This window comes from Microcebus murinus, chromosome 1, assembly GCF_040939455.1.
Source record: "Microcebus murinus isolate Inina chromosome 1, M.murinus_Inina_mat1.0, whole genome shotgun sequence".
NCBI lineage: Eukaryota > Metazoa > Chordata > Mammalia > Primates > Cheirogaleidae > Microcebus > Microcebus murinus.
This window is the reverse complement of record NC_134104.1, coordinates 140,811,886-140,836,916: the sequence shown is the minus strand read 5'-3', so window position 1 is coordinate 140,836,916 and position 25,031 is coordinate 140,811,886. Positions and strand designations below refer to the sequence as shown.

The 25,031-nt window shown below is 36.1% G+C and overlaps 1 protein-coding gene across 1 annotated transcript in view; it reads right to left on the bottom strand.

Moving 5' to 3' along the window:
• FBXL2 (F-box and leucine rich repeat protein 2) overlaps positions 1–24,783 on the bottom strand; it is a 71,049-nt gene extending 46,266 nt beyond the window's left edge. The window contains exons 1-2 of the mRNA XM_012769184.2: positions 24,702–24,783; positions 14,379–14,440 (exon numbers count right to left, since the gene is read on the bottom strand). Of these exons, the coding sequence (XP_012624638.1) occupies positions 14,379–14,440; positions 24,702–24,704 (65 nt within the window). The 5' untranslated portion in view covers positions 24,705–24,783. The remainder of the gene's footprint in view (positions 1–14,378; positions 14,441–24,701) is intronic.
• Positions 24,784–25,031: the final 248 nt, after the last annotated feature.

Sequence of the window (25,031 nt, the reverse complement as noted above, 5' to 3'; positions counted from 1 at the left end):
GTGTTCCTGAAAAAAAGAGGGAAGGAAAGCAAGTAAGTACTGAAAATTATAATTTAAGAAAACTTTCATGAAAAAGAATAATTTGAAACTACATATTAAAAAAGAATATCACACATTCCAAGACTATTAGCTCAGAACAAGTACCAGGACATATTCTAGTAAAGTTATTAAACTTAAAAAAAAAAAAAGAAGAAGTTTTTTGGCAATCCATGCAAAAAGAGCTCATAAGGGAGATTTACTTTACAGACTTACTCATTTTCTCTGGTTATCTCCTATGTATACAGAACATATATGTGTTATTAAACTTATGGATAAAGAAATTTTGGGCCAGGCACGGTGGCTTATACCTATAATCCTAACATTCTGGGAGGCCAAGGCAGGAGGATTGTTTGAGCTCAGGAGTTCGCGACCAGCTTGAGCAACAGCGTGACCCTCTCTGCCAAAAATAGAAAGAAAAAAAAAAATTAGCCGGGCGTGGTGGCATGCACCTGTAGCCCCAGCTACTAGGGAGGCTGAGGCAGGAGGATCGCTTGAGCCCAGGAGTTTGAGGTTGTGTGAGTTAAGATAATGCCACTGCACTCTAGTCCAGGTGACAGAGCAAGACTGTCTCCAAAAAAAGAAAGAGAGAAAGAAATTATGGTAGATATATACAATGGAATATTATTAGCCACAAAAAGGAAACCCTGTCATCTGCAACAACGGGGATGAACCTGTAGGAAATTATGCTAAGTGAAATAAGCCAGACACAGAAGGACAAACACTATGCCATCTCATTTATATGTGGAATCTAAAAGAGCTGAGCTCATGGAAGCAGAGAATAGAACAGTGGTGGCCAGGGGCTGAGGGAAATGAGATGATGTTGGTCAAAGGATGCAAACTTTCAGTTATAAGATGAACAAGTTCTGGAGATCTAATATATAGCATTGGTGGTGAAAGATGTGTTAATCATTACAGAATGTATACCTATATATCAAATCATCATGCTGTACATCTTGAATATATTCACCTTTTTGTCCATTAAGTATTTTTAAATAAAAAGTTTTCAAAGAACACATAAGGATATAAAAAGAACATACACAGATATAAAGGAATAAAGATTATATTATCATCAGCCTTTTCAACAGCAAAGCTTTGTGCTAGAATAAAATGAAATTATACATTTAAGATAATCAGGAAAAGAAAATATGAACCAAGTTTACATTCAGCAAAATTTACTTTCAAGTATAAAAAGTACAAACTGTTAACACAATGTATAAAAACTCAGAAAATACTGTTCTCTTGAGCCTTTTCTGAGGAATTTTCTGGAAAACAAGCATCAGAAAATAAAATGACTACATGGAAATTGAATAAGGACTGGTAGTGAGCTTTAAATAAGTTAATGAGAGTTAAAAGGGAGAGGATTTAATATACAGTGGCTAAAAGATGACAATGTAGATTTAGTACAACCATTAACAAATGGGAGCTAGCAGCCAGTCATCCCTGAATCTCCCTGCTGAAGTCACTCTGCAAAAACTGGAATAAGTCCCTACTTCTTCAGATGCACAAATACCAATGTAGCCACAATGATCATGAAAAATCTGGGAAACATGACATCACCAAAGAAACAAAATAAAGCACCAGTAACCAATCCTAAAAAAGGAAATTTACAGGCCAGGCATAGTGGTTCATGCCTGTAATCTCAACACTTTGGGAGGCAAAGGAGAGAGGACTGCTTGAGGCCAGGAGTTCAAGACCAGCCTGAACAACATAGTGAGACCTCATCTCTACCAAAAACATTAAAAAAAAAAAAATTAGCCAGGCATGGTGGCAAATGTCTGTAGTTACAGCTACTCAGGAGGCCAAGGCAAGAGGATCACTTGAGCCCAGGAGTTTGAGGTTGTAGTGAGCTATGATATACCACTGCATTCTAGCCCAACAAGATACTAACTCAAATAAAAAAAAGAGAGAGACAGTTACAAACTGCCTGACAAAGAATTAAAAATAGTTGTCTTAAATACAAATAACTAAATGATATTGGGGAAACAACTTACAAGCAAATTGAGAAGTTAAACAAAGAGATAGAAACCATAAAAAAGGATCAAACAAATTCTGCAGCTAAAGACAATGCCTAAACTGAAAAAGTCCATAGAGACCTTCAGCAGCAGACTGGATCAAATCGAATAGAAAATCAGTAAGCACAAAGACAGGTCATTTGAAATTAACCAAGCAAAAAAACAAATACAAAAGAGTGAAGAAAGTCTGTAACAATTATGAGACACCATCAAATGAACCAATATACACATTATGGGGGTACCACAAGGAGCAGAGAAGAGAATGGGATAGAAAGCTTATATAAATAATGACAGAAAACTTCCCCAATCTGGGAAAAGATATAAATATCCAGATACAAGAAACTCAGAAGTTCAGGTTGAACCCAAACAAGACTACACCAAGAAATAGTATAAGCAAATTATGAAAAATCAAAGGAAAAAAGGACCCTGAAAGCACCAAGAGAAAAACAGCATATCACATACAAGGAAACTTCAATATGGCTATCAGCAAATTTCTCATCAAAAACCTTGTAAGCTGGGACAGAGTGGGATGATATATTCAAAGTAAACAAAAGATAAAAAAGGCTGCAAATCAAGAATACCTTACCTGGCAAACCTTTTCACCAGATATGAAGGAGACAAAGACTTTCCCAGACAAACAAAAGCTTGGGGAATTCATCACCACAGATTTGCCTTATAAGAAATACTAAGGGAAGTTCTTAAAGGTGGAAGAAAAGGATGCTAATTAGTAACATAAAAACATATGAAAGTACAAAACTCACTGCTAAAAGTACATAGTCAAATTCAGAAGACTCTAATACTGTAACGGATGATGTGTAAGTCACATATATTTAGTATGAGGACAAAACTATTTAAAATAATTATAGCTACAATTTTTAAGGAATATACAATATAAAAAAGATGTAAACTGTGACATCAAAAACATAAAATGGAGGGAGAGTAAGAGTGTAAAATTTTTGTATGTGATCTAAGTTAAGAGCTTAAAATAGCCTGTTATAAGATGTTTTATGTAAGCTTCATGGTAACGACAAAGCAAAAACATATAGTACATATACAAAAGATAAAAACTAAGGAATCAAAGCATACCACTACAGAAAATCATATAATCACAAAGCAAATGAGGAAAAAACAAAAGATCTACAAAACAACCAGAAAACAACAAAATGGCAGCAGTAAGTCCTTACCTATCAATAATTACTTAAAATATAAATGGATTATCCAATCAAAAGACAGAGTGGCTGAGTGGATGTTTTTAAAAAGGTCCAACTATATGCTATCTATAAGAGACCTACTTCATCTGGAAGGATACACAGAAACTGAAAATGAAGGGATAGGAAAAGATGTTCCATGCAAACAGAAATCAAAAGAGAACAAGGGTAGATATACTTGTATAAGATAAAATATACTTAAAGTCAAAAACTATAAAAAGGCCGGGCGCTGTGGCTCACGCCTGTAATCCTAGCTCTTGGGAGGCCGAGGCGGGCAGATTGCTCAAGGTCAGGAGTTCAAAACCAGCCTGAGCAAGAGCGAGACCCCGTCTCTACTATAAATAGAAAGAAATTAATTGGCCAACTGATATATATATATAAAATTAGCCGAGCATGGTGGCGCATGCCTGTAGTCCCAGCTACTCGGGAGGCTGAGGCAGAAGGATCACTCGAGCCCAGGAGTTTGAGGTTGCTGTGAGCTAGGCTGACGCCACGGCACTCACTCTAGCCTGGACAACAAAGCGAGACTCTGTCTCAAAAAAAAAAAAAAAAAAAATATAAAAAGAGACAAAGTCATTATATAATGATGAAGAAATCAACTCATCAACATAACAATTTTAAATATATATGTACCCAACACCAGAGCACCTAAATATATAAAGCAAATTTTAATAGATCTGAAGAAGAGATAGACTACAATACAATAATAATAGCAGACACTTCCATTTCAGCAATGGACAGATTATCCAGTCAGAAAATCAATAAGGAAATACTGTACTTTAATTACACTTTAGACCAAATGGACCTATAGAGATCATTCCACTCAAGAGTGACAGGATATTCTTCTCAAGCACACACATTCTCCAGGAAAGATCATATTAATATATTTGGCCACAAAATAAGTCTTGACAAATTTAAGAAGTCTGAAATCATACCAAGTATGTTTTCTAATAACAATGGTATGAAACTAGAAGTCAGTAATAGAAGGAATTTCTAAAATTAAACAACATGCTCCTCAACATCAAATGGGTCAAAGAAATTAAGAGGAAAATTTAAAAATATATTGAGATAAATGAAAATGGACATAAACATACCAAAACTAATGGGTTGCAGCAAAAACAGTTCTAAGAGGGAATTTAACAGCAATAAACACCTAGTTCAAAAAAGAAGAAAGATCTCAAAAAATGGGGGCTAAGAGAAATAGGGAGAAAACAACTTATTAACTGTTTTCAGTAATTATGCTGGTGGCAAACGCATTCGTGTTATTATTCTGAGGCTGTTGTGTGTGTAATGTGGAATAAAGCAAATGAGTAATTATAGGATATTCTAATTCTATAATCCTGTGTCATAACTAGAACTATCAGTGTGGAAGAAAGGAGATATAAGATTGACGACATTAAGTAATACCTTTAGTCCTAAATTTGAATCAGAAATTTCAGTATGAAATCATGAGTTTCTCATATACAATATATATTCAGTATACTAAAAAATACCTAAAAACAATAACCAATTCAGCATGGGTTCCAGATCAGCCTGGGCAATATAGTGAGACCCTGTCTCTACATAAATAAAAAAATTAGCCAGATGTGGCAGTGTGTATCTGTAGTCCTAGCTACTTGGGAGGCTGAGGAAAAAGGACTGATCAAGCCCAGGAGTTCAAAGTTACAGTGAGCTACGGTTGGGCCACTGCACTCCAGCCTGGGTGAGAGAGTAAAATCTTGACTCAAAATAAACCAAAAAACAAAAACCCTACTAGGGTCATGTAAAAAGGAGCCAAAGACAGCGAAATTTGAACTTCAATAAAGATAATAATTGCAATGACTTGAAAACTATCAAATATGTTTAAATCCATAAATTTATAAAAATCTTTTTAAAAAATCTAACTGGTCACCTTCGGAAAATAAGAAACCAACTAATTTTTATTTTTAAATAATTTTAGACTTACAGAAAAGTTATAAAAATATGATAAAGAATTCTTGTATACCCTTCACCCAGATTTGCCCAATGCTAACATTATACAGTATTTGCATTATCATTCTCTCACTTGCTAATATATTTTATGTATATCCATACACATAAAATTTTCTCAGACTGAGAGTAAGTTGCAGACATGATGCCCACTGACCCCTAAATATGCAAATATTTCCCCAAGGACATTCTCTTTCAAAAATGCAGTACTATTATCAAAATAAGGAAATTAACATTGATATAATACTAGTATCTAATCTATAGATCTTATTCAAAATCTGCCAATTGTCCCATTAATGGCCCTTAAAGCGAAAGAAAAAAAAATTCTGGCCCAGGATCAAACCCAGGATCACATATTGTACTTTGTTGTCACAGCTTTTCTTTAGTTCCCTTTAATCTAGAACACTTCCTCGGCCTCTATCTTTCATAACTTTAATATTTTTTAAGCATATATGCCAGTTACATTGTAGAATGTCCTTGTATATATGTCCAATGTTTCCTCATGATGAGATTCAGGTTATAAATTTTTGTGAGGAATCCCACAGAAATAATATTGTGCTCTCTTCTTAGTATATCACATCAGGAAGCATATGGTATCCATCTGTCCTGTTACTGGTGATGCTATCTTTGATCATTTGGTTAAGATAGTATCTGCCAGACTGCCCCATTATAAAGTTACTATTCTTCCCTTTGTAATTAATATGTGGGAAATTATTTGAAACTATGTAGATATTTTGTTTCTCATCACATCTTTATATATCTCATTATTTCTAAAACTGGTAAATAAAATGAAAGAATCAAGCCTTTATCCTGCCTTTCTATATAAACTGTAACACTGGGTACTCAGAAATAAAGAGAAGTGACTCTGTTAAAGTATTCCAATTAATAGAAAAAAAATAATTAGAAAATCACCACTTTGCAGCCCCAATAAATTAATGATCTAACAGACACTAACATCTCAAAAAAGAGAAAACCAGACATCATATGACTCTTGATGAAAGAACACAGCACCACATTAAGTCCTACCAAAGAATCAGTCTGATCAAACTTCTCAACCCAGCTGTTAATTTTCCAAGAAATGTAGATGGAAGAAACATGTTGAAACTGTACAATGAGGGTGCAATTAGCATCCAGACTGAGGGAACTTCCACAAGTCAACCCAAGTTCTTCAACAGACAAGATATAGAACAGAAAGATAAGGAGAGGGGACCTTTAAATCAACAGAGACTTAAAAGATTTCTAAATTTTTTAATGGGTAAGACTGAACTATAATGTGTAAGGATACACATATGGGTGATAAATCTACAAAGAAATGAAATATAGTGATAGCTATAAAAGTCAAGATAGTGGTTCCTCCAAAAGGAAACAAAAGTAGAACTTTGAGTTAATTGCCTAAAGAATTTATATTAGATAAGGCAGCTAAAAAATAATGAGCTATTAGGTGTCCAACTTATAAAGGTAGGTAAAGGAAGCAGAATAACCTCAAAGGAAGAGGAAGAATGAGATTTAAAGAGATATGAGTGGAAATTATTAAAACAGAAAGAAAAAATAGAAAAGAATAAAGCGAAAACCTGGTTCTTTGAAAAGAGTAAAAAAATACATAAACTTCTAATAAGACTGAACAAGAAAGGAACACTTGAGCATAAATTAATGACATTATGAATGAAAGTACATTACAACAGACACAGTTTAAAAAGAAAATAAAAAGACAACTATCAAGACAAATTTTAAAACTTAGAAAAAATGGACAAATTCCTAGAAAAATAAAACTAGCAAAAGTCACAAGAAACAATAAGCTTGAAAAATCCCATTCATATTAAACAAATTAAAGTTGTAGTTAATTTCTTACAAAGAAAATTCTAAGCTCATATAATTTTACATTTCTATCAGACTTTCAAGGAATTGTTAAACTGACACATATATTAATAGATTTCTCCAGAGAACAGATAATAAGTGGATATTCCTCAACTCAATTCTATGAGTCTTGTATTAATTCCAAAATCAGATAAAAATGGCAAGAGAAATAAATTTATGGGCCCTAGTCACTCAAAATACAGATGCCTTCCCAAACATGTAGTATAGGCATACAGAAAATTAACTAATGGAAAAGAATAAAGACTCTAAAAACAGACTCTCATATATATGTGTGTGTATATATATGTATATATACACATACATATGTATATATACATATATGTATATATACATACATATATGACAGAGGTGATATAGCATTTTTTGTGAAAAATGGAAGGACCATTCCACATATGAACCTGAAAAGTTTGATAATCTACATGAAAAAAAATAAAAATGGATTCCTATCATATATCAAAAATATCCATACCAGAGTGATTAAAAACTGAAATATCAAAAACACAATTTTTAAGCTTTCAGAAGAAAATATATGTGAATACCTCTCTGTCCTCAGGGTAAGGAAGAAGTTCTACAGCAAAGCACAAAAAACACTAACCATAAAAGAAAAGATCGATACATTTTACTTCACAAAAGATATCTTCTGTTCATTAACAAATGCCTTATAGAATGTGAAAAAAGTTAGCAGATGGGAGAAAATACCTGTCAGATGAACATTAATTTCAGTACAAAGATTGTACTGAGAACATAAAGAACAGTAAGAAACAGATAAGTAATTCAATAGGCAAAAAAAATCCAAAAACATAGGTTTCACAGAAGAGGAAATACATGTGACTAATAAACATATGACCAGATGCTCAACATTATTAGAATTCAGGCAAATTCAAAACAAAAGCACAATGAAATGCCATTCTACATTTCTTTGGCACAAATTAAGATACATGACAACACAGTGTTGAAAAGGATGTCATTAAACTCAATCTCTTGCCTACTGTTTCTTTGAATGTAAATTTGTAAGATGACTTTGGAAAAATAATATTACTTTATAAAGTTAAATATTTGTATAACCTATCACATCCAGCAATTTCACTCTTAGAGAAAATTTTATAATTGTGTATCAGGAGACATCTACAAGTATTTTCACAGCAGCACCATTCTTGTTAACAAAACACTGGAAACAACCCAAGTATAATTAAAAGGGGACTCGATAAGTACATTTTGGTATATTCACACAATAGACTATTATACAGCAATAAAAATGAATAAGCAACAGCCAAATAGAGCAAAATGGATCACTTTTAATGACATAACCTTGAATGAAAAACATTTCTCAAGAGACACTATATATTACTTTTTTTTTCTTACAAAGTTAATAAACAAGGAAAAAGTAAACATTATGTTTAGTCAAAATATATTTAAGATAAAATTTTTTAAAAAGCAAGAAATCAAAATACAAAGTTCTTGATAATATTACCTTGAAAGTGGGGATAAGGAGACAATATTCATATATATAATATTATGAAAGAAATTAAAGAGGCAATGCATTATCAGTAAATGTATCATTAACCAAGAATTATGGGTTATCCAATTCTGTATAACTGAAATTTTTTAAAAAGCTGCAACAATAATCATACCTGATGTATGCCTCACTGTGCCAAAACCTGGTGTTATCAAACTTTGGGAAAGTATCTCATTGCTATTTTGATTTATATTTAAACACAGGCCTAGTTGAACCTCTTTTTATACATTTACTGGCCATTTCTATTTCTTCCTTTGTTTACAGCCTCTTCTAAGTGCTTTTCCAATAGAATTAATCTATTTTATTCTTAATAATTTTTGAGTTTTTTCTTCATACATTGAAGAATACAGCCCTTGCTTACAATGTTTATCTAAGGTATTTCACTCGCCACTGTTATTTATCTTTGGTATGGTATATTTTACCATACTTTACTATTCATAGAAGTCAAATTTACCAATCTTTTCTTTTGTGACTACTGTTTTCAAATTAATAGGTATTTAACATAACTTTCTATGGATAGGGCTCTGGGGCAAAATGTAACCAGTTTCTATCCTTCAATCAGTGGAGCTTTTGGTATTTCATGAGTCCTCATTGGAGATGTAAAACCCAATGGCATCATCACAGTTTTCATACACAGGCATAACCCGACCCTGGACTAAAGAAAATTTGCTTCTGCCATGATTTAGACTTAGGTGCCAACCCTAAAATAGTATATAATACTAAATAGGAAGGGCCTGCCTGATTTCAACACACATTCATTCAGTCCCACATTGCTTCATCAAGGTAAAAAAAAATAAAAATAAAAAAATAAAAGCAAACAAAAAAACCTTTAACAAAATGGAAAAACCTGCACAGATGCTTAAACATGAAACTGCAGTATGTACCCCCAAAAAAGCATCTTACCTGTTAGGCTGCCCTGGAATATATACAAGGCAGCAGGCATCACAGACAGCAGGAGATAGAGGCACCAGTCCTTGAAAAAGTCCATGGAGTGCTGAAACCAACCAGCAGGCAAGAACACCCACTCAATGACACCCACAACAGAAAGGAGCCCTTTACTGCACTGCTTGCCAAGGTGCCACGATTACAGCTAAGCACTAGGCTATACCTTAATGATTCCAATAAAAAACACAATTATTTTCACTCATGGGATTGGCTATGAATTTTAGAAAAGGACAATTTGAAAATTTATGTGCTAATCATTTTATAATTTTTTCTAGCAAACTCAACTTAATTTTGGGCAATTATTGATATTGCCCAGAATTATTAGGCTCAGCTCCATCCTTTTGGGCAATCAAATCTCTCTCTCTTTATCAAACCAACAAACACTGTGAGTACTTAATTTTATCATGTACCCACATAAGTTTAAAACAGAAAGAAAAGTACATAATGGTAATTATTTTTTAAATGTGTCTAATAAGCTTCTTTCCTTATTATATGTGACTAACAAGAGCTCTGTCTTCTCAGAATGTTTTAAACTACTTATGGTATGTATCACTCACTGTCTCCTATGAGGTAGTTTATGTGTGTTTTCACTTCATTAACATCTAAAAGCAGCCATAATAGAAATTAAAACTTAAGGTCAAACTAATATTAAAATTTATAATCTGAATCTTAGGCCAATATTCAACTCACATAAGACATCTTTTCTCAAAAGGGGAATGGTTCCTTCTGAAAGATTATCTTTTTTATAATACAAGATAATCATCAGTGTCACATCACCACCAATCTGCTTAAGTCCTAGTAATTGTCAGTTTAATATAAAATGGTAATACGCAATTTCCATTGAGATTGAATTAGTCTAGCTTGATGAAATGAAGCATTGGGCCTATAGACTTACTTAATAACCAGGTTCTTAACAGAAATATTTTTAGCAGAATATGTTAAGATCCATATTAGGACAGCTTGACTTATCAGCTGTTTGCACTAAAACTATATGGTCAAATAGAATTTATTAAGTATTCAGGTAAACAAAATTGATATAAACAACAGTAACAGCTAACATTTATTCAATACTTATTAGGTCCCAGGTACTCAAGAACTAGCAACAATCCTATAAGGTAACAATTATTACTATTCCTATTTTACAGATGGGGAAATTAAGGCCCAGAGAGTTAAGTAACTGAGGTCACACAACAAATAAACAAGAAGACTTGAAATCTCATACCAGAAAGTCTGGCTTCAACAGTAATATAGACAATAACAATGTGGACAAATATATGCAAGGACAATCCAACTCACTAATAGACAAGGGTTGCAACAAATTAAATATTCCCATTGTTAAGAGACAATATAACTGACTCTGCAGAATAAAATTATAAGCTGTTTGTTGAGCTCTGTGAGAGTAAAGGGGAGAGAGAGAGAACTTGAGTACCCTTAATTTACGAGTGACACCTGGGTTTTAAAAACAGCAGAATTGTAAAAACTTGTTCATTAACAAGCCAAAAATGGGTAGTAGAAAGAAATCTGTGAATTAATAATAATAGGTATTCTTAACAGTAGCAATAAAATGATCAGACAAAAAGAAAACAGATTTTTCTGAGTGGATTCAAAGTGATATTAAAGAGACAAAAAGCAGTATATTTTTTCAGATTATGCTTCTCAATAATTCCAAAGGGGAAGTTGAGACTTTCCTTGAGGCGATCAGTATCAGAAGCTAGTCAAGAATTTAAGAGGGTGGTAATAGATGCAGTAAAGAATGGCAGAAGAGAAAATTATCTGGACTGCAAGCAAATAAATCTATCATAAAGTCAAAGAATTCATATCTATTGATGAAGTAAAACTGAAGGTAAATAGGAATTCAACAAGATTAGGAATGATAGTCTGCACTGTCACAAAAAAGCCTACAGTATGAAGTATAAAGGTAAGCTGAGGGCAGACTGAAAGTATGAAGACATTTACGAGGACAGAAAATAATCAAGACTAAAGCTTCAAGAGGCGGGGCCTTCGTTGCACTCACTGTTGTGGATAACCCAGTGATGAAGATGGCTGCTTACAGAAGCTGGCTCAAACCCTTCTTCAAAGTTTTGTTTAGAAAGGGTAGCTAAGAAAGGGAAGAGCTACTATTACTAGGAATGGAAAGTCTGAGAATAAAATGACAAATGATTTAAAGGCCAGCAAAATTTAAAAATTAAAATACATAGCTAGAGTTAATTTTGAGATTCATGAATCGGAAAAGACCTAAAGTGGCATTACTTTAAAATTTAAATTTCCCTACAGCCTCCAAAATAAGAACAGAAGTGGGAATGTAAATCTATGATGAGACATGTTATGAACATTTGCTCTCAAGTGGCAATTCTTTCTGAAAAACGATGTATGTATGAGCTTTGTGGCATGATTCAAAAGTTCTATCTAATGATGACAACCTCCAGCATTCTTAACAGCTGAGTCCATCGTGGATCTTTAAAAGAACTGAAATTTCTAAGACTGCAGTGCTGAAATCACACTACCACAGAAAGTGATATAATTCCTTACATTTATTTTTTTAGTATCAACAGACAGAAACTGTTCCATGGCTGAATATAAAAGCCAACACTACCAGAAAGGGGGAAAAAAAACTCATTAAGTTAATAGCCTTGAGTCACAGATAGCAGCTGTATGCATAAGAAGGGTAGAGTTTAATCACACCATAGTGTTTAATGACCAACATGGTTCTGCTGAAGCTCGTTATGATTCCTTAAAGAATGCCAAATTTATATTACAGCTCGATGCCTGTTGTAAAGAAATGATCAGACTGAGACTGGAAGCATTGCATAATTATAGAGGACACCAGTCTGTGTAGATATAATCCCCTGCAGTTGTACAGTGACAATCTGCCCACCCTGACCCAGTCGTGTTGGTTCCAACAGCTTACTGTGCTTTTGATCAAGGTCCTGTGGGTTTGTATAATAAACATACATTCCTTCTTGTTACCACTCTCTTATTTTAAATCATCTAAAATGCCAAAGAGTATTCTCTCTAAACAAATATTTGTTTTATTGGAATAAAATATTTTCCACACAATCCTACTTCCATTAATTTTTTTTTTAATTAACTGAATAGGAGTTCATGACAACAGTGTCAAACAACCACCGATGGCTAATGAAACATCCTGTGAAGCCTCTGAAATACGATCACTGTCACAACGGAAGCTAAGTCCTCATCCCATTTCTGACTCAAGGAAAAAAGTCTATTAGAATTAATGACAGCAAAAGTGAGTAATCTCTGGCATTAACAAAGTGACTCTGCAGTGAACTCAGGAAGAAATGAAAATAATTATTCCTAATATTTAAATAAAACTTATACTTGCTCCCCAAATGTGAAAATGAGATTTAGTACAGCCAGAGAATGGAGTAATCTGGTCAATTACTTATTGTATGTCAGCATTTCCCAAAAATTTTCCAGGGAATATTAAAAGGATTCCACGGTCAGTAAGTTTGAAATTCCACAATTATCCAACTTGGAGCATCACCATGCATATTAATTAGCCCATTAAGGCTCTGAGAGGTCCTACAATAAAGAAATTGGTTTTGTTATTCCAGTGTTTCCCATACTTACTTGATCAGAAAACCTGCTTGTTATTTTAATTTTTTTTTTTTTTAATAGAGACAGGGTCTCACTCTGTCACCCAGGCTGGAGTGCAGTAATACAACCATAGCTCACTGCAGCCTTGAACTTCTGGGCTCAAGTGATCCTCCTGCCTCAGCCTCCCCAGTAGCTAGGTCTACAGGTATGTGCCACCACACCTGGCTAATCTTTTTTTATTTTTTGTAGGGATGGTGTCTTGCTATGTTGCCCAGGCTGGTCTCAAACTCCTGGCTTCAAGTGATCTTTCCAAAGTACTGGAATTACAGGCATGAGCCACCTCACCCAGCCAAAATCTGTTTTTTTGTTTTATGGAATATCAGTAATATGAGAAACAGAGTTAGAGAAATGCCACTCAAAGATTATCATGTATATATTTATTCTTTGTAAATAATATAACAACATCCAAAACTAAAATAAGATTTATTTTGATGATTGCAGAACACTAAAGAAAAGTGCAGTGCTTCAGGATCAATAAACGTTGGTTGATAACTTTACTTGCTAAAATGACAACCAAAATAAGATTTACTGTATATTCAGTGATACCAGAAATAAAAGACAAAAGCCTGTTTTATAGTACTCATTGTCACTTACACCTTTAATAAAATAGATAAAAATATATCAATATTTGGGGCTGATGGCACGTTAAGTACTCACTAAGAACATATCATAACTGTACTTTTTTGCACTTATTTTATATATTTTTTAATAAAAATTGTAATTCTTTAATTTTTTTCTTCATTTTTATATTTTTAAATTTCTTTTTTTTATATTTTATTAGCAAGTGTGTACAGCAGAATTTTGCACTTATTTTAAAACCCATTTGTCAGAAAACATCTAAAACTTTATGACTTCAGGAACTCATAACCTTAGCAATAATCTCTCCTCATATTATCAACTTCATTATTATTATCTACTGAAACGAAAATGGCACCTACTGAAGATTATTACAATACTTACCACATTACAAAAAGAATCCAGATCAATGCTATGTACATACTTAGTACATTCTGGATTAGACCAAGTAAAATTTAACAACAAGCTGAACAGCATTCTATAAAACAAAAACAAAAAGTCAGTTAGGCTAATTCTGTCTGTTTTTCTATACTATGAACTCACAGTGAGAAAGAAGATAGTCTTGGAACTTGATGATTGAATTAAATCTGAACTCTTTATCTGACATTTATCTACACTTACCTTAAGAGAAGTTCTTTGGGTAACTTTTTGTTAATAAGGCCTTCATCATTGTTTGAGAAAACCTGGAAAAAAATGAAAAAAGAAGTTGAGAAACAGTTGTTCAATGTAAAAAAAAAGTTAGGTGTTTTTTATACTAGATCGGAACAGTCTTAATTGTCCTACAGATATGATGCTAATTTCATGAAGCCATCATGCTTCAAATATAAAATATTTTATACCCCATCACTATTTAATAAAAATGGCAATACACAGCCATTTGTACACTACATTGTATTGGAGGTTCCAGCCAAAGCAATTAGACAAGAAAAAGCTATAAAAGGCACCTAGATTGGAAAGGAGGAGGTAAAACGATCTTTATTTGTAGATAACATGATCTTGCATATAGAAAATTCTAAAAATCCACAAAAAAACAATTACAATTAATCAAGCAGTTCAGCAAAGATATAGGATACAATATATAAAAATAAATTGTATTTCCATATCCTAGCAATGAACAACTTGAAAATGAATTTAAGAAAACAATCTAATTTATAACAGCATAAAAATGAATAAAATACTTAGGAATAAATTTAACAAGTATAAGACTTCCATATTGAAAACTTATACAAAACACTATTGAGAGAAATTAAAGAATTAAATAAATTGAAAGACAATCATGTTCATGAACTGGAAGACTTAATAGTGTTATGTTAGCAACACTTCCTAAACTGATCCATAGATTTAATGCAATCCCTTTCAAAATCCCAGCTGAGTTTTTTTTGATTTTTGTTTTTTGAGGCACAGTCTCATGCTATTGTCAGGTAGAGTCCGATAGAATCATCATAGCACACTACAACCACAAACTCCTGGGCTCAAGTGATCCTCCTGCCTCAGTCTCCTGAGTAGCTAGGACTACAAGCACACGCCACCACACCTGGCTATTTTTCCCATTTTTAGTAGTGACGGTGTCTCACTCTTGCACAGGCTGGTCTTGAACTCCTGAGCTCAAATGATCCTCCCACCTCGACCTCCCAGTGTGCTAGGATTACAGGCATGTGCCACTGCACCCAGCTTCTCAATTGCCTTTTTACAGAAATAAACTTATCCTAAAATTCATATGAAAATGCAAGGGACCCAGAATAACTAAAATAATCTTGAAAAAGAAAAAATTTAACACAAAGAAAAATTTAACAATTCAATAAAAAGACAACCCAGTTTAAAAATGGGCAAAGGATTTGAATAGACATTTCTACAAAGATATGCAAATGACCAATGCACACATGAAAAGATGTTCAACACCATTAGTCATTAGGGAAGTGTAAGTCAAAACCACAAAGAGATACTTCATGCCCACAAGGATGGCAAAAATAAAAAAGACAGATACAATTAATGGTGAGCCATGTGGAGAAATCGGAACTGTTGGACACTGTTAGGGGGAATGTAAAATGGTATAGCTGACTTGGAAACAGTCTGCAGTTTCTCAAAGGTTAAAAAGAATTACCATATGACTCAGCAATTCTTCTTATAAGTCAATACTCAATGAGAAATGAAAACATGTGTCCATACAAAACCTTGTATAGCAGCATTATTTATACTAGCCAAATATTGGAAACAATTCTAAATAAATTGTTTTGAATTGCCTATCAATTGATGAATCAATAAACAAAATGTGGTAGACTATTCAGCAAGAATAATGGAATAAAGTATTGATACATATTACAAGAATGTGCCTTGAAAACATTATGCTACTGAAAGATGACAGACACAATGGGCCACATATTGTATGTTTCCACTTACATTAAATGTCCATAAAAGGCAAATCCATGAAGACAGAAAACAGAATCATGGTTGCCCACGATTCTGTATAGAGATAGAGAGTGACTGCTAATAGACATGATGTTTCTTTTGAAGCTATGAAAATGTTCTTGCACTAGATGGTTATAATGGTCACACAACTTGGCAAATATACTAAATCCCATTGAACTGTACATTTTGGGTGAAATTGATAGTATATAACTAATCTCAATTTTAAAAACATATACCACAATCCACCAAAGCAAACCAAAAGTGGAAACAGTGCCATAAATAGTACCTGACATTCAAAGCAGTGTCGATGAGTCTTAATTACTGATGTGATTTAAGTCTAACTTTATGTTTATTTTCTATCCTGCTTTTTTGACTTCTTTTTGGTAAAACATTTATTCTATTTCTTTTTTTTTTTTTTTTTTTGAGACAGAGTCTCGCTTTGTTGCCCAGGCTAGAGTGAGTGCCGTGGCGTCAGCCTAGCTCACAGCAACCTCAAACTCCTGGGCTCAAGGGATCCTCCTGCCTCAGCCTCCCAAGTAGCTGGGACTACAGGCATGCGCCACCATGCCCGGCTAGTTTTTTCTACATATATTAGTTGGCCAATTAATTTCTTTCTATTTATAGTAGAGACGGGGTCTCGCTCTTGCTCAGGCTGGTCTCGAACTCCTGACCTCGAGCAATCCGCCCGCCTCGGCCTCCCAGAGTGCTAGGATTACAGGCGTGAGCCACGCGCCCGGCTATTCTATTTCTTTTATTGACCTTATAGCTATACTTCTGTATTTCTTGAATGTTTGTTGTAGTGATTAGAGGACATCTTTATCAAGTCTAACTTCATTTAACTTTCTCCTGCCTGTTGTGCACTTATTATCATATAGCTTACTTGTACTTCCTACTTATACTACATACCCAATAATACGTTATTATTTCTGCTTTAAATAATCCACAATTTTTTGAATAAATGTACAAAAGGAAGATATTTTAAAAGGTCCCGGTGCAATTCATTCCTTCCTTCAGATGTGAGCTTCCTTTATTATTACTTCCTTTATTATTGCTATTATTTCTTTAGCATAAAGAACTTAACATTTATTGTGATATAGGTCTGGTGTAGACAAACTGTTTTTGCCTCTGTCAGAAAATGTCTTTATTTCTCCTTCATTTTTGAGTGTAGAATCTCAGGTTAGCAGATTTGCTTTAAAAAAAAACAAAAAACTTAAATCATTCCATTGTCCTCTTACCTACGCTGTTTCTGATGAGATGTTATCATTCATATTGTTATTCTCCCTTACTTTATGTAATTTTTTCTTTTCTACCTCCTTTTAAGATTTCTTTTATAAAAAGCTTTGATTTTCAGAAATTTGATTATGATGTACCTTAGTTTAGATTTCTTTGTGCTTATCCTGCTTCAGGTTTGCTGATATTGGATAACTAAGTTTCTGTTTTCCACCAATTTTGAAAATTTTGTGGCAATTATCTTGTCAGATTATTTCCTATCCCTGCTTTCCCACCTCTCCTTCTTGGACTCTAATTACAAGTATGTTCAAGACAACTTGGTATTGTCCCACAGATCTTGGATTTTGATTTTTATTGATCGCCTTCAATTTTATTGATACTTCCTTCTCCTGTGTCCAGTCTGTTATTAAGCCCAAATGAATTCTTCATTTCTGATATATTTTTCATTTTTGTCATTTCTGTTTGGTTCTTTTTATAATTTATACCTTTCTGCTGAAATTTTCTATCCATTCATCCATGGTATTCAACATATTCTGGGTTATCACTGAGACTATTTCTATTGTCTCTTTCTTCTCCTGACCAAGGGTCACATTTTCTTGTTTCTTTAAATGTCTCACAATTTATTTCACGCCAGATAGTGTGTGTAAAAGAACAGCAATTTACCTTCCTATAGGGAAGCTCCCTCTTCAATTAAGTTGCTGGGAGACTGCAGGTGGAGGCTGAATACTTTTAATCTATAGTTGAGCTGCATTTGAGATTTGTAGCAGCATTAGTTAGATTCAGTTCATAATGGACTTATAATGATTTTAGAGTGAAATCAGAACTTTACCTTTGGGAGAAGTTGGAATCGGAGCACTGTTGAAACTTCACAGATTTATTTGAGCTTTACCACCTAGCTATTGGCTTTCTGAACTGTGAGACATCTATGTACCCTCCTCTCCTTCCCCCTCTCCCTCCTCCCTAACATTCTTGCTGCCAGCTGTGGAGTTGTCTTTGCTCTTCAGTAGCACCCTCTGCTTTCCGTGCCCTGGGGGAGATCTCTCTCTGCTGTTACCCTGATTCTACCTTCTCAAAAGCTATAGCTTTGTCCACAGTAAAAAACCTGGGTAGCTAGAAGGTAGCTAGAAAGGGATTTTTCTCAGTTCTCTCACAATGTCCCCAGCTTGTGGCAGCCCCAGCCTTACACTTGGTAAAAGCCCCTAGTGCAGAGGGATTTCTAGTAATTTTTTTTTTTTTTTTTTGAGACACAGTTTCACTCTGTTGCCTAGGCTAGAGTGCCGTGGCATCAGCCTAGCTCACAGCAACCTCAAACTCCTGGGCTCAAGCGATCCTATCTCAGCCTCTGGAGTAGCTCGGACTACAGGCATGCACCACCATGCCCAGCTAATTTTTCCTATTTTTAGTAGAGACGGGTCTCACTCTTGATTGGGCTGGCCTCAAACTCCTGAGCTCAAGCGATCCTCCTCAGCTTGGCCTCCCAGAGTGGATTACAAGTGTAAGCTACCTGTACCAGGCCCTTCTAGTAATATTAACTCTCTTGTCCTGCTTCTTCTAGCTGGCTTCACCTCAAGGGACTTCTTAGCTCTCTTCCCCCTCCCCTGGCCTCTAAACTCCTATTCCTATGTACTCATTGAAGGCCCAAGGGAAAGAGTTGGCAGGTAGGTAGTCTTGTTCTGTGGCTGGGACTCCTCAGGATTCCAAATTGTCACTCCAGCCCACATGCAATAAAATTTTCACTGATTTCGCTTTAACTGTCTATGACAGATTCTTCCTCTTGCTGTTCCACCATGGATGAAAGTAGCTATGTGTCTCTTTTTTTCTGGGATGGGTTCATTACTTTCTGGATTTTAGTTTGTTTAGATTTTTTTGTGTCCTTACCTCTCTGGCAGATTTTTAAAGAACTACGATTTTGTAGCTTCTCTAGTTTTTCTATTAGTGTGAGAGCACTAATGTGTAATTGTTGCAGCTTCAACATCCTAACAGAAAGCAGAAGTCTTTATTATCCTTTTTTATAGAAGAAAAACAGACTTGGAAAAGATAAATGTCTCAACCAAGATTCAGAGCTAAAAAACAGAAAAACTAAAATTGAAACTTAGATTGCATGACTCCAAATCTACGGTTCTCTATGCTGCACAACAGGTAGTAAAAATTGTTTGACTCTGGGCAACTCATTTAACCTCTCAGTATTTCTAGTTTGTAAAAGGGGTTGTGCTAGATAAACTCAAAAGTCTCTTTCAACTCTAACACTCCAAGATTCAATGAAGTCTTTGTTTTTAAAATGCATACATTACAGTGTTTCTGAAAGCCTAATCATGTGGTAAATGTCACTTTAGTTGTCTAATAAGGTTCTCAAATGTATCAAGTCTAAAACCAATTCCTAACTTGCTCCTCTCAGAGTCTTCATCTCAATAAATGGCAATTCCTTCTTCCTCTTGCTCAATATCAAATCATAAAAATAGTCCTTTAGCTTCTTTTTATATTCCATAACCATTCCATCAGCTAATCCTATGGATTAGTGTAACAATAATGCCATATGCACCCTGCTTCTGCCCTTTCTCCTTTCACCCTTACCCCAGAATGATCCACCTACAAAATATGTCATATATGCTGCTCCTCTACTTAAACCCTCCCAACCACTTCTGTTTCCCTCAAAAAAAAAAAAAAAAAAAAAAAAGTAAAAGTTCTTTACCTGGCTTACAAGTTTTACATGAGCTGGCCTTCTTAACTACTTGGGTCTTACTATACTCCAGACACATTGGTCTCCTTGCTGTTCCTCCAATACACTGGGCATGTTCTTGCCTCAGGACATTTAACTTGTACCCCTTTTCTTCTCTTCTCTTCTCTTTTTTTTTTTGAAACAGAGTCTCGCTTTGTTGCCCAGGCTAGAGTGAGTGCCGTGGCATCAGCCTAGCTCACAGCAACCTCCAACTCCTGGGCTCAAGCAATCCTTCTGCTTCAGCCTCCTGAGTAGCTGGGACGACAGGCATGTGCCACCATGCCTGGCTTTTTCTATATGTTTTTAGTTGGCCAATTAATTTCTTTCTATTTTTAGTACAGACCGGGTCTCACTCTTGCTCAGGCTGGTTTCAAACTCTTGACCTTGAGTGATCCTTCCTCCCCGGCCTCCCAGAGTGCTAGGATTACAGGCATGAGCCACCACACCCAGCCAACTTGTACCCTTTTCTGACATGGTCTTTCTCCAGGCATTCCCATGGCACCTCTGCTGCTCAAATGTCACCATAGCAGAGAGGCCTTCCCCTCCACTCTACATTAAAAGCAACTCCTCTCTCTCCCTTTACTCACTCTCCTGCCCAGCTTTATTTTTCTCCAAAGCACTTTTCACTACCTTATCTGTTTATTATCTGTCTTCCTGCCACTAGAATGTAAGCCCCATGAGTGCAGAGCCTGCCCTGTTTCATGCACTGCTGAATACCCACTACCTAGAAGAGTGACTGGCACATAGCACACAATAAATATTTGTTAAATAGAAAAGCAAAGAACAGAAAAATCAAAAGACAACTGTAGGAGCAGCACTGAGAACTGGGAAACCTGTGTTTGAACCTTGACTCTGATGCCACAAAAACTTCCCAACATTGTCTTGTTTTGGTTCCCTAGACCTCACTGTTGCATCCCCATCTCTCTCATTGCCACCCCAGTGCTTGAAGAGGCAGCAGCTGATGCAGACACTACAAGAGTAGCATAAGACTCAAAGTGAGGTACAGAGAGCAGCAGTAAAAGTGTAACCCAATCTATGGCTGGCTGTCCGTACCTGGGCTTTGGTTGTCTGCTCTGAAAGAAAAAGAGTAAATCCTGTAGGATGGCATTAGACAACATTGTAATAGTTTGTCATAAAATTTTAAAAGAGCCTGCTGGCACAGCTGATAAGACATTGAGGCTCTTAATCGCAGTATGGTACATTTGTGCCAGGCAGTGGGCACCATCTTTAGTTTGGAAATAATCCATGATGCAATAGCTAAGATCCCAAACTTTGGGAACAGATTGGTTGAGTTCAAATGATGGCTCTGCCACTCACTATGTAACCATTCACTACGTGACTCACTATGTGACTGCAAATTGCTTACTCAATCTAGGCCTATTAAATGGGCATAATAATGTCAATCTCATAGGGTGTTGGAAGGACTGAGATAAAATGTGATCAGCCCACAACTGGGCACAGAGAAAGGACTCTAGGAAAGAGGTCTATTGTTATAATTACTAAAAATTACTCTCCACTCCACAACAGTGCAGAAAAAAGGGAGATCGATATTGTCAAGAGTAGGAGAATTAACAGAGTAACCTCTATTTTTCATGATCTAATAACATAGATATCATACAAGTTCAATTAATTATACCATGTGATGACAAAGAGACCAAAACTGCCTATAAACCTTGAATTAAGAAATTCACTTTAATGTGAAAAACAACAAATATTGTGAAATTTCCCTCCATCTTGTGCTTCCCAATACCTCTGCAAATTCCTAACCACAGACAAATACAGCAAAGGGAGTACCAAAATAGGAGGAAAGTCCAGATGAATAAGTTAAAATGGAAAAATTATATAATACAGTGTTATTACATATTTCCAAAAAATAAATCTGCTTTACAAGCTAAAGTATTAAATAACAAAAACTTGATGACCACAAGTAATAGATATTTCAACATGATGCCATTTTATAACAATTGTAGAGTATAAAACTAAAATAAATCTAAAAGTTATCACAAAAAATTTCAGAAAAGTTCGAAAAGCAGTTTCGTTCCCCACATCTAAAAGGCTTTATGTAAAACACTTGCTTTTGTGATTCACAAAAAGCAGATGCCAATTCTTGAACATGAACTGAAGTGACAAGAGAAACTCTCAATGCTATTATAGCCATGAGTAAGAATCCTAATCTAATTCATCTGTCTTCATTAATTCCTTTTCATTTTAACTTTGTGAAAGAGAGAAAGAAAAAAAGAAAGGGAGAGAAGGCTAGGCATGCCTACTCCGTTCTGTAGCATTTAACTCAGTGCCAGGAACAAAATACAAGTCATTCATAAGTGCTCAAAAATCTTAAATTCCAAATAAGAAAGAGAACTAATTTCCTAACATATATATATGGGAGAACATGTAATGATACACTATATATTACAGTTCGGTCCATAAACAGGTTCTGAGACAAACTACCTGGTTTTGAAATTTGGCTAATTTATGAGCTGGGTGACCTGGGCAAGTTACTTTACCTCTCTGTGCCTCAGTTTCCTCATTTCTAAAATAAGGAAATGGTATTTTCCTCACAGGGTTGTTATGACAGTTTTAAGACACTTTGAAAAATGTCTCACACGTAGTACACACACAATAAATGTTAGCTGTCACTATTATTACCGAGGCAGTAGAAACAAATGGTTTACTTGAAGAAATTTTCATTGAGAAATAGTTAAGCAGAGTTCCAAAATCAACATGCAAAGTCATTTATATCAACTACTAAAGTTGTATGTTTAGATTCAAGCACTGAAGGAAGTGTAATGTGATCTCAAATAAAGTTTTGGGGATTACATAGGCAACCTCTTCATCCCACTCCTTCCTATACCAACCATCCCCCAGTTCCATCAAAGGAAGTCTAGGCATCTTATCAATCAATAAAACCTCTTTTCTGAGTTAAATTCTTAATGCTTAATGCTTAAAATATACAAATGCTTAAAATATACAAAAAGCAAAGCATTTCTAAGTTCAGTAAGGCAACCTCTAGCACAAAAGTACAGCAGATGCTTTTATTTTGGAGTAAGCAAAACTCTAAAATTCACAATAGTGAATCAGGGTGGGCTGTAGGTCAGGATGGAAGGGGTGGAAGAAGAAAAGGAAAATGGACAACAGAAGGAATATGAGACTTCAGAGAGGTGTGAAAACTTAATTCCTGGAAATCCTTTCTCCTTGCTATAATTGTAAGGGCTTTGCTCACATATATAAATTAATGAAATATTTAAAACACTTAGATTTTTGTAAAATTCACTTTCTGAAACTTACCGGCGCTATTACTTTGTCACTTAAAAAAACAATCCAGAATTTAAAAAGAAACATGTACAAGATAAAGGCATTATATAGTACTGTGATTTGTGAGTGATGTTCTTTTCCCGCTACCAACAGGCCGCACACTTTGGAGCTTCTTTTCCAGAGTCAGTACAGACCATCCACTTTCTTTTAACATCACCCGGCTCCTTGATTATTAAAGAAAAAAACAGAGCCAGCCAGGGTTCCAAATGGTAGATTTTTTTCCCTCCACAGGCCAAATGGCACTTGAGGAGCACCCTGCCTCCTCAGCTCATCAGCACTTGCACTAACCCCTGAAGACAAGGAGAGTATCTCCACTCAATAATTAATAGTTTAAAAAACAAAAACAAAAACCTGTTTCTTAAAAGTAGGCATTTTCCTCTTACTCATGGCCCATCCCCACACCCCCTCAAATATTCTAAGCAAGGGTGTGGCCCCAAGCAGGGAGCCCAGCTCCTCTCTTCTTTTACAACCCTTGGAGGCCTCTGGAGAAATCACACCTTGGGTTTGGCAATTCCTTGAACCTTGTCTGCTCAAGCCTGCCCCTCAGCCAAGGCTTCAAGTCGGCTTTTTAACGCGAGCTTCCCGGGGACCAGGTGGTAAGCCTACACCCTCTCAAGTTTATTAAACAAAGGTAATGATTTCCTAAGACCTTTCCAGTGTACTAATTATGGATTAATTAAATCCCTTAGTGGGGGTGCTGCACACAGAAAAAACCTTCTAGCTCCCTGTTTTTGAAAAAAATAAAAGGGGGGGGGTCTCAAAATTTACGAATTTAAATTTCCACGTGTTAAAAAAAAAAACCTAACAGAATGACGATTTTGAAAGAAACACAAATGATGTGTATTATTTACATGTAACTGCATAGAAACAAGACTGGAAGCACACGGCCCTGCAATATAGTGTAAATATAAATATGTGGTATTCGTATGCATTCTTTTTTTAACCACACCCTCCCTGGGTGGCTTCCCAGGCTCTCTCGGGCCAAATAGCGTCACGCCGTCCGGCGGTCCCCTGGGTGGGGGTCCGGGCTGTGACCCAGACTCCACCAGCAGAGCACGCCGCGTCGCGGTCGCCCCCGAGCAGGCGGGCGCTCGGGACCCACCAGGGGTCCCCTCCCCCGGGCGCGCCCAGCCCTGCCCTGCCCAGCAGCCCCACAGGCCGCGGCCCGGCCTCTCCGCGACCCCGGGGCCGCCTGCCCGACCCCAGCGGGCGGCCGCGCGGGGACCCGGCCCCGGAGGGAAAGGGCGGGGCGGCCGGGCTGACGCGGGCCCCAGACTCACCATGGCCGAAGAGCCGCGAGCGAGTCCACAGCCCGAAGTCACACGGCGCCGGCGACGCCCGTTGTCCTGGTGACGCCAGCCGGGCGCCCCGCCCCGTCCCCAAGGTGGGCTCGGGGGAGGCCATTGGTGGCCAGCGAGCACGTGACCGACAGGGGCGGTGCCCTTTGGACCGCCCACCCTTGCCCCCAGCTCCTGGACCCTGCCTCTCAGCCTTGCCTACTTGCATCTGGTCCGTCCTCTCAGCCTGGTCACCTTGATGCCCCTCACCTGACATTACCCAGCCACACACTGCCCAGCTGAAAGAGACCTTCATGGATTTTATTTATCTAA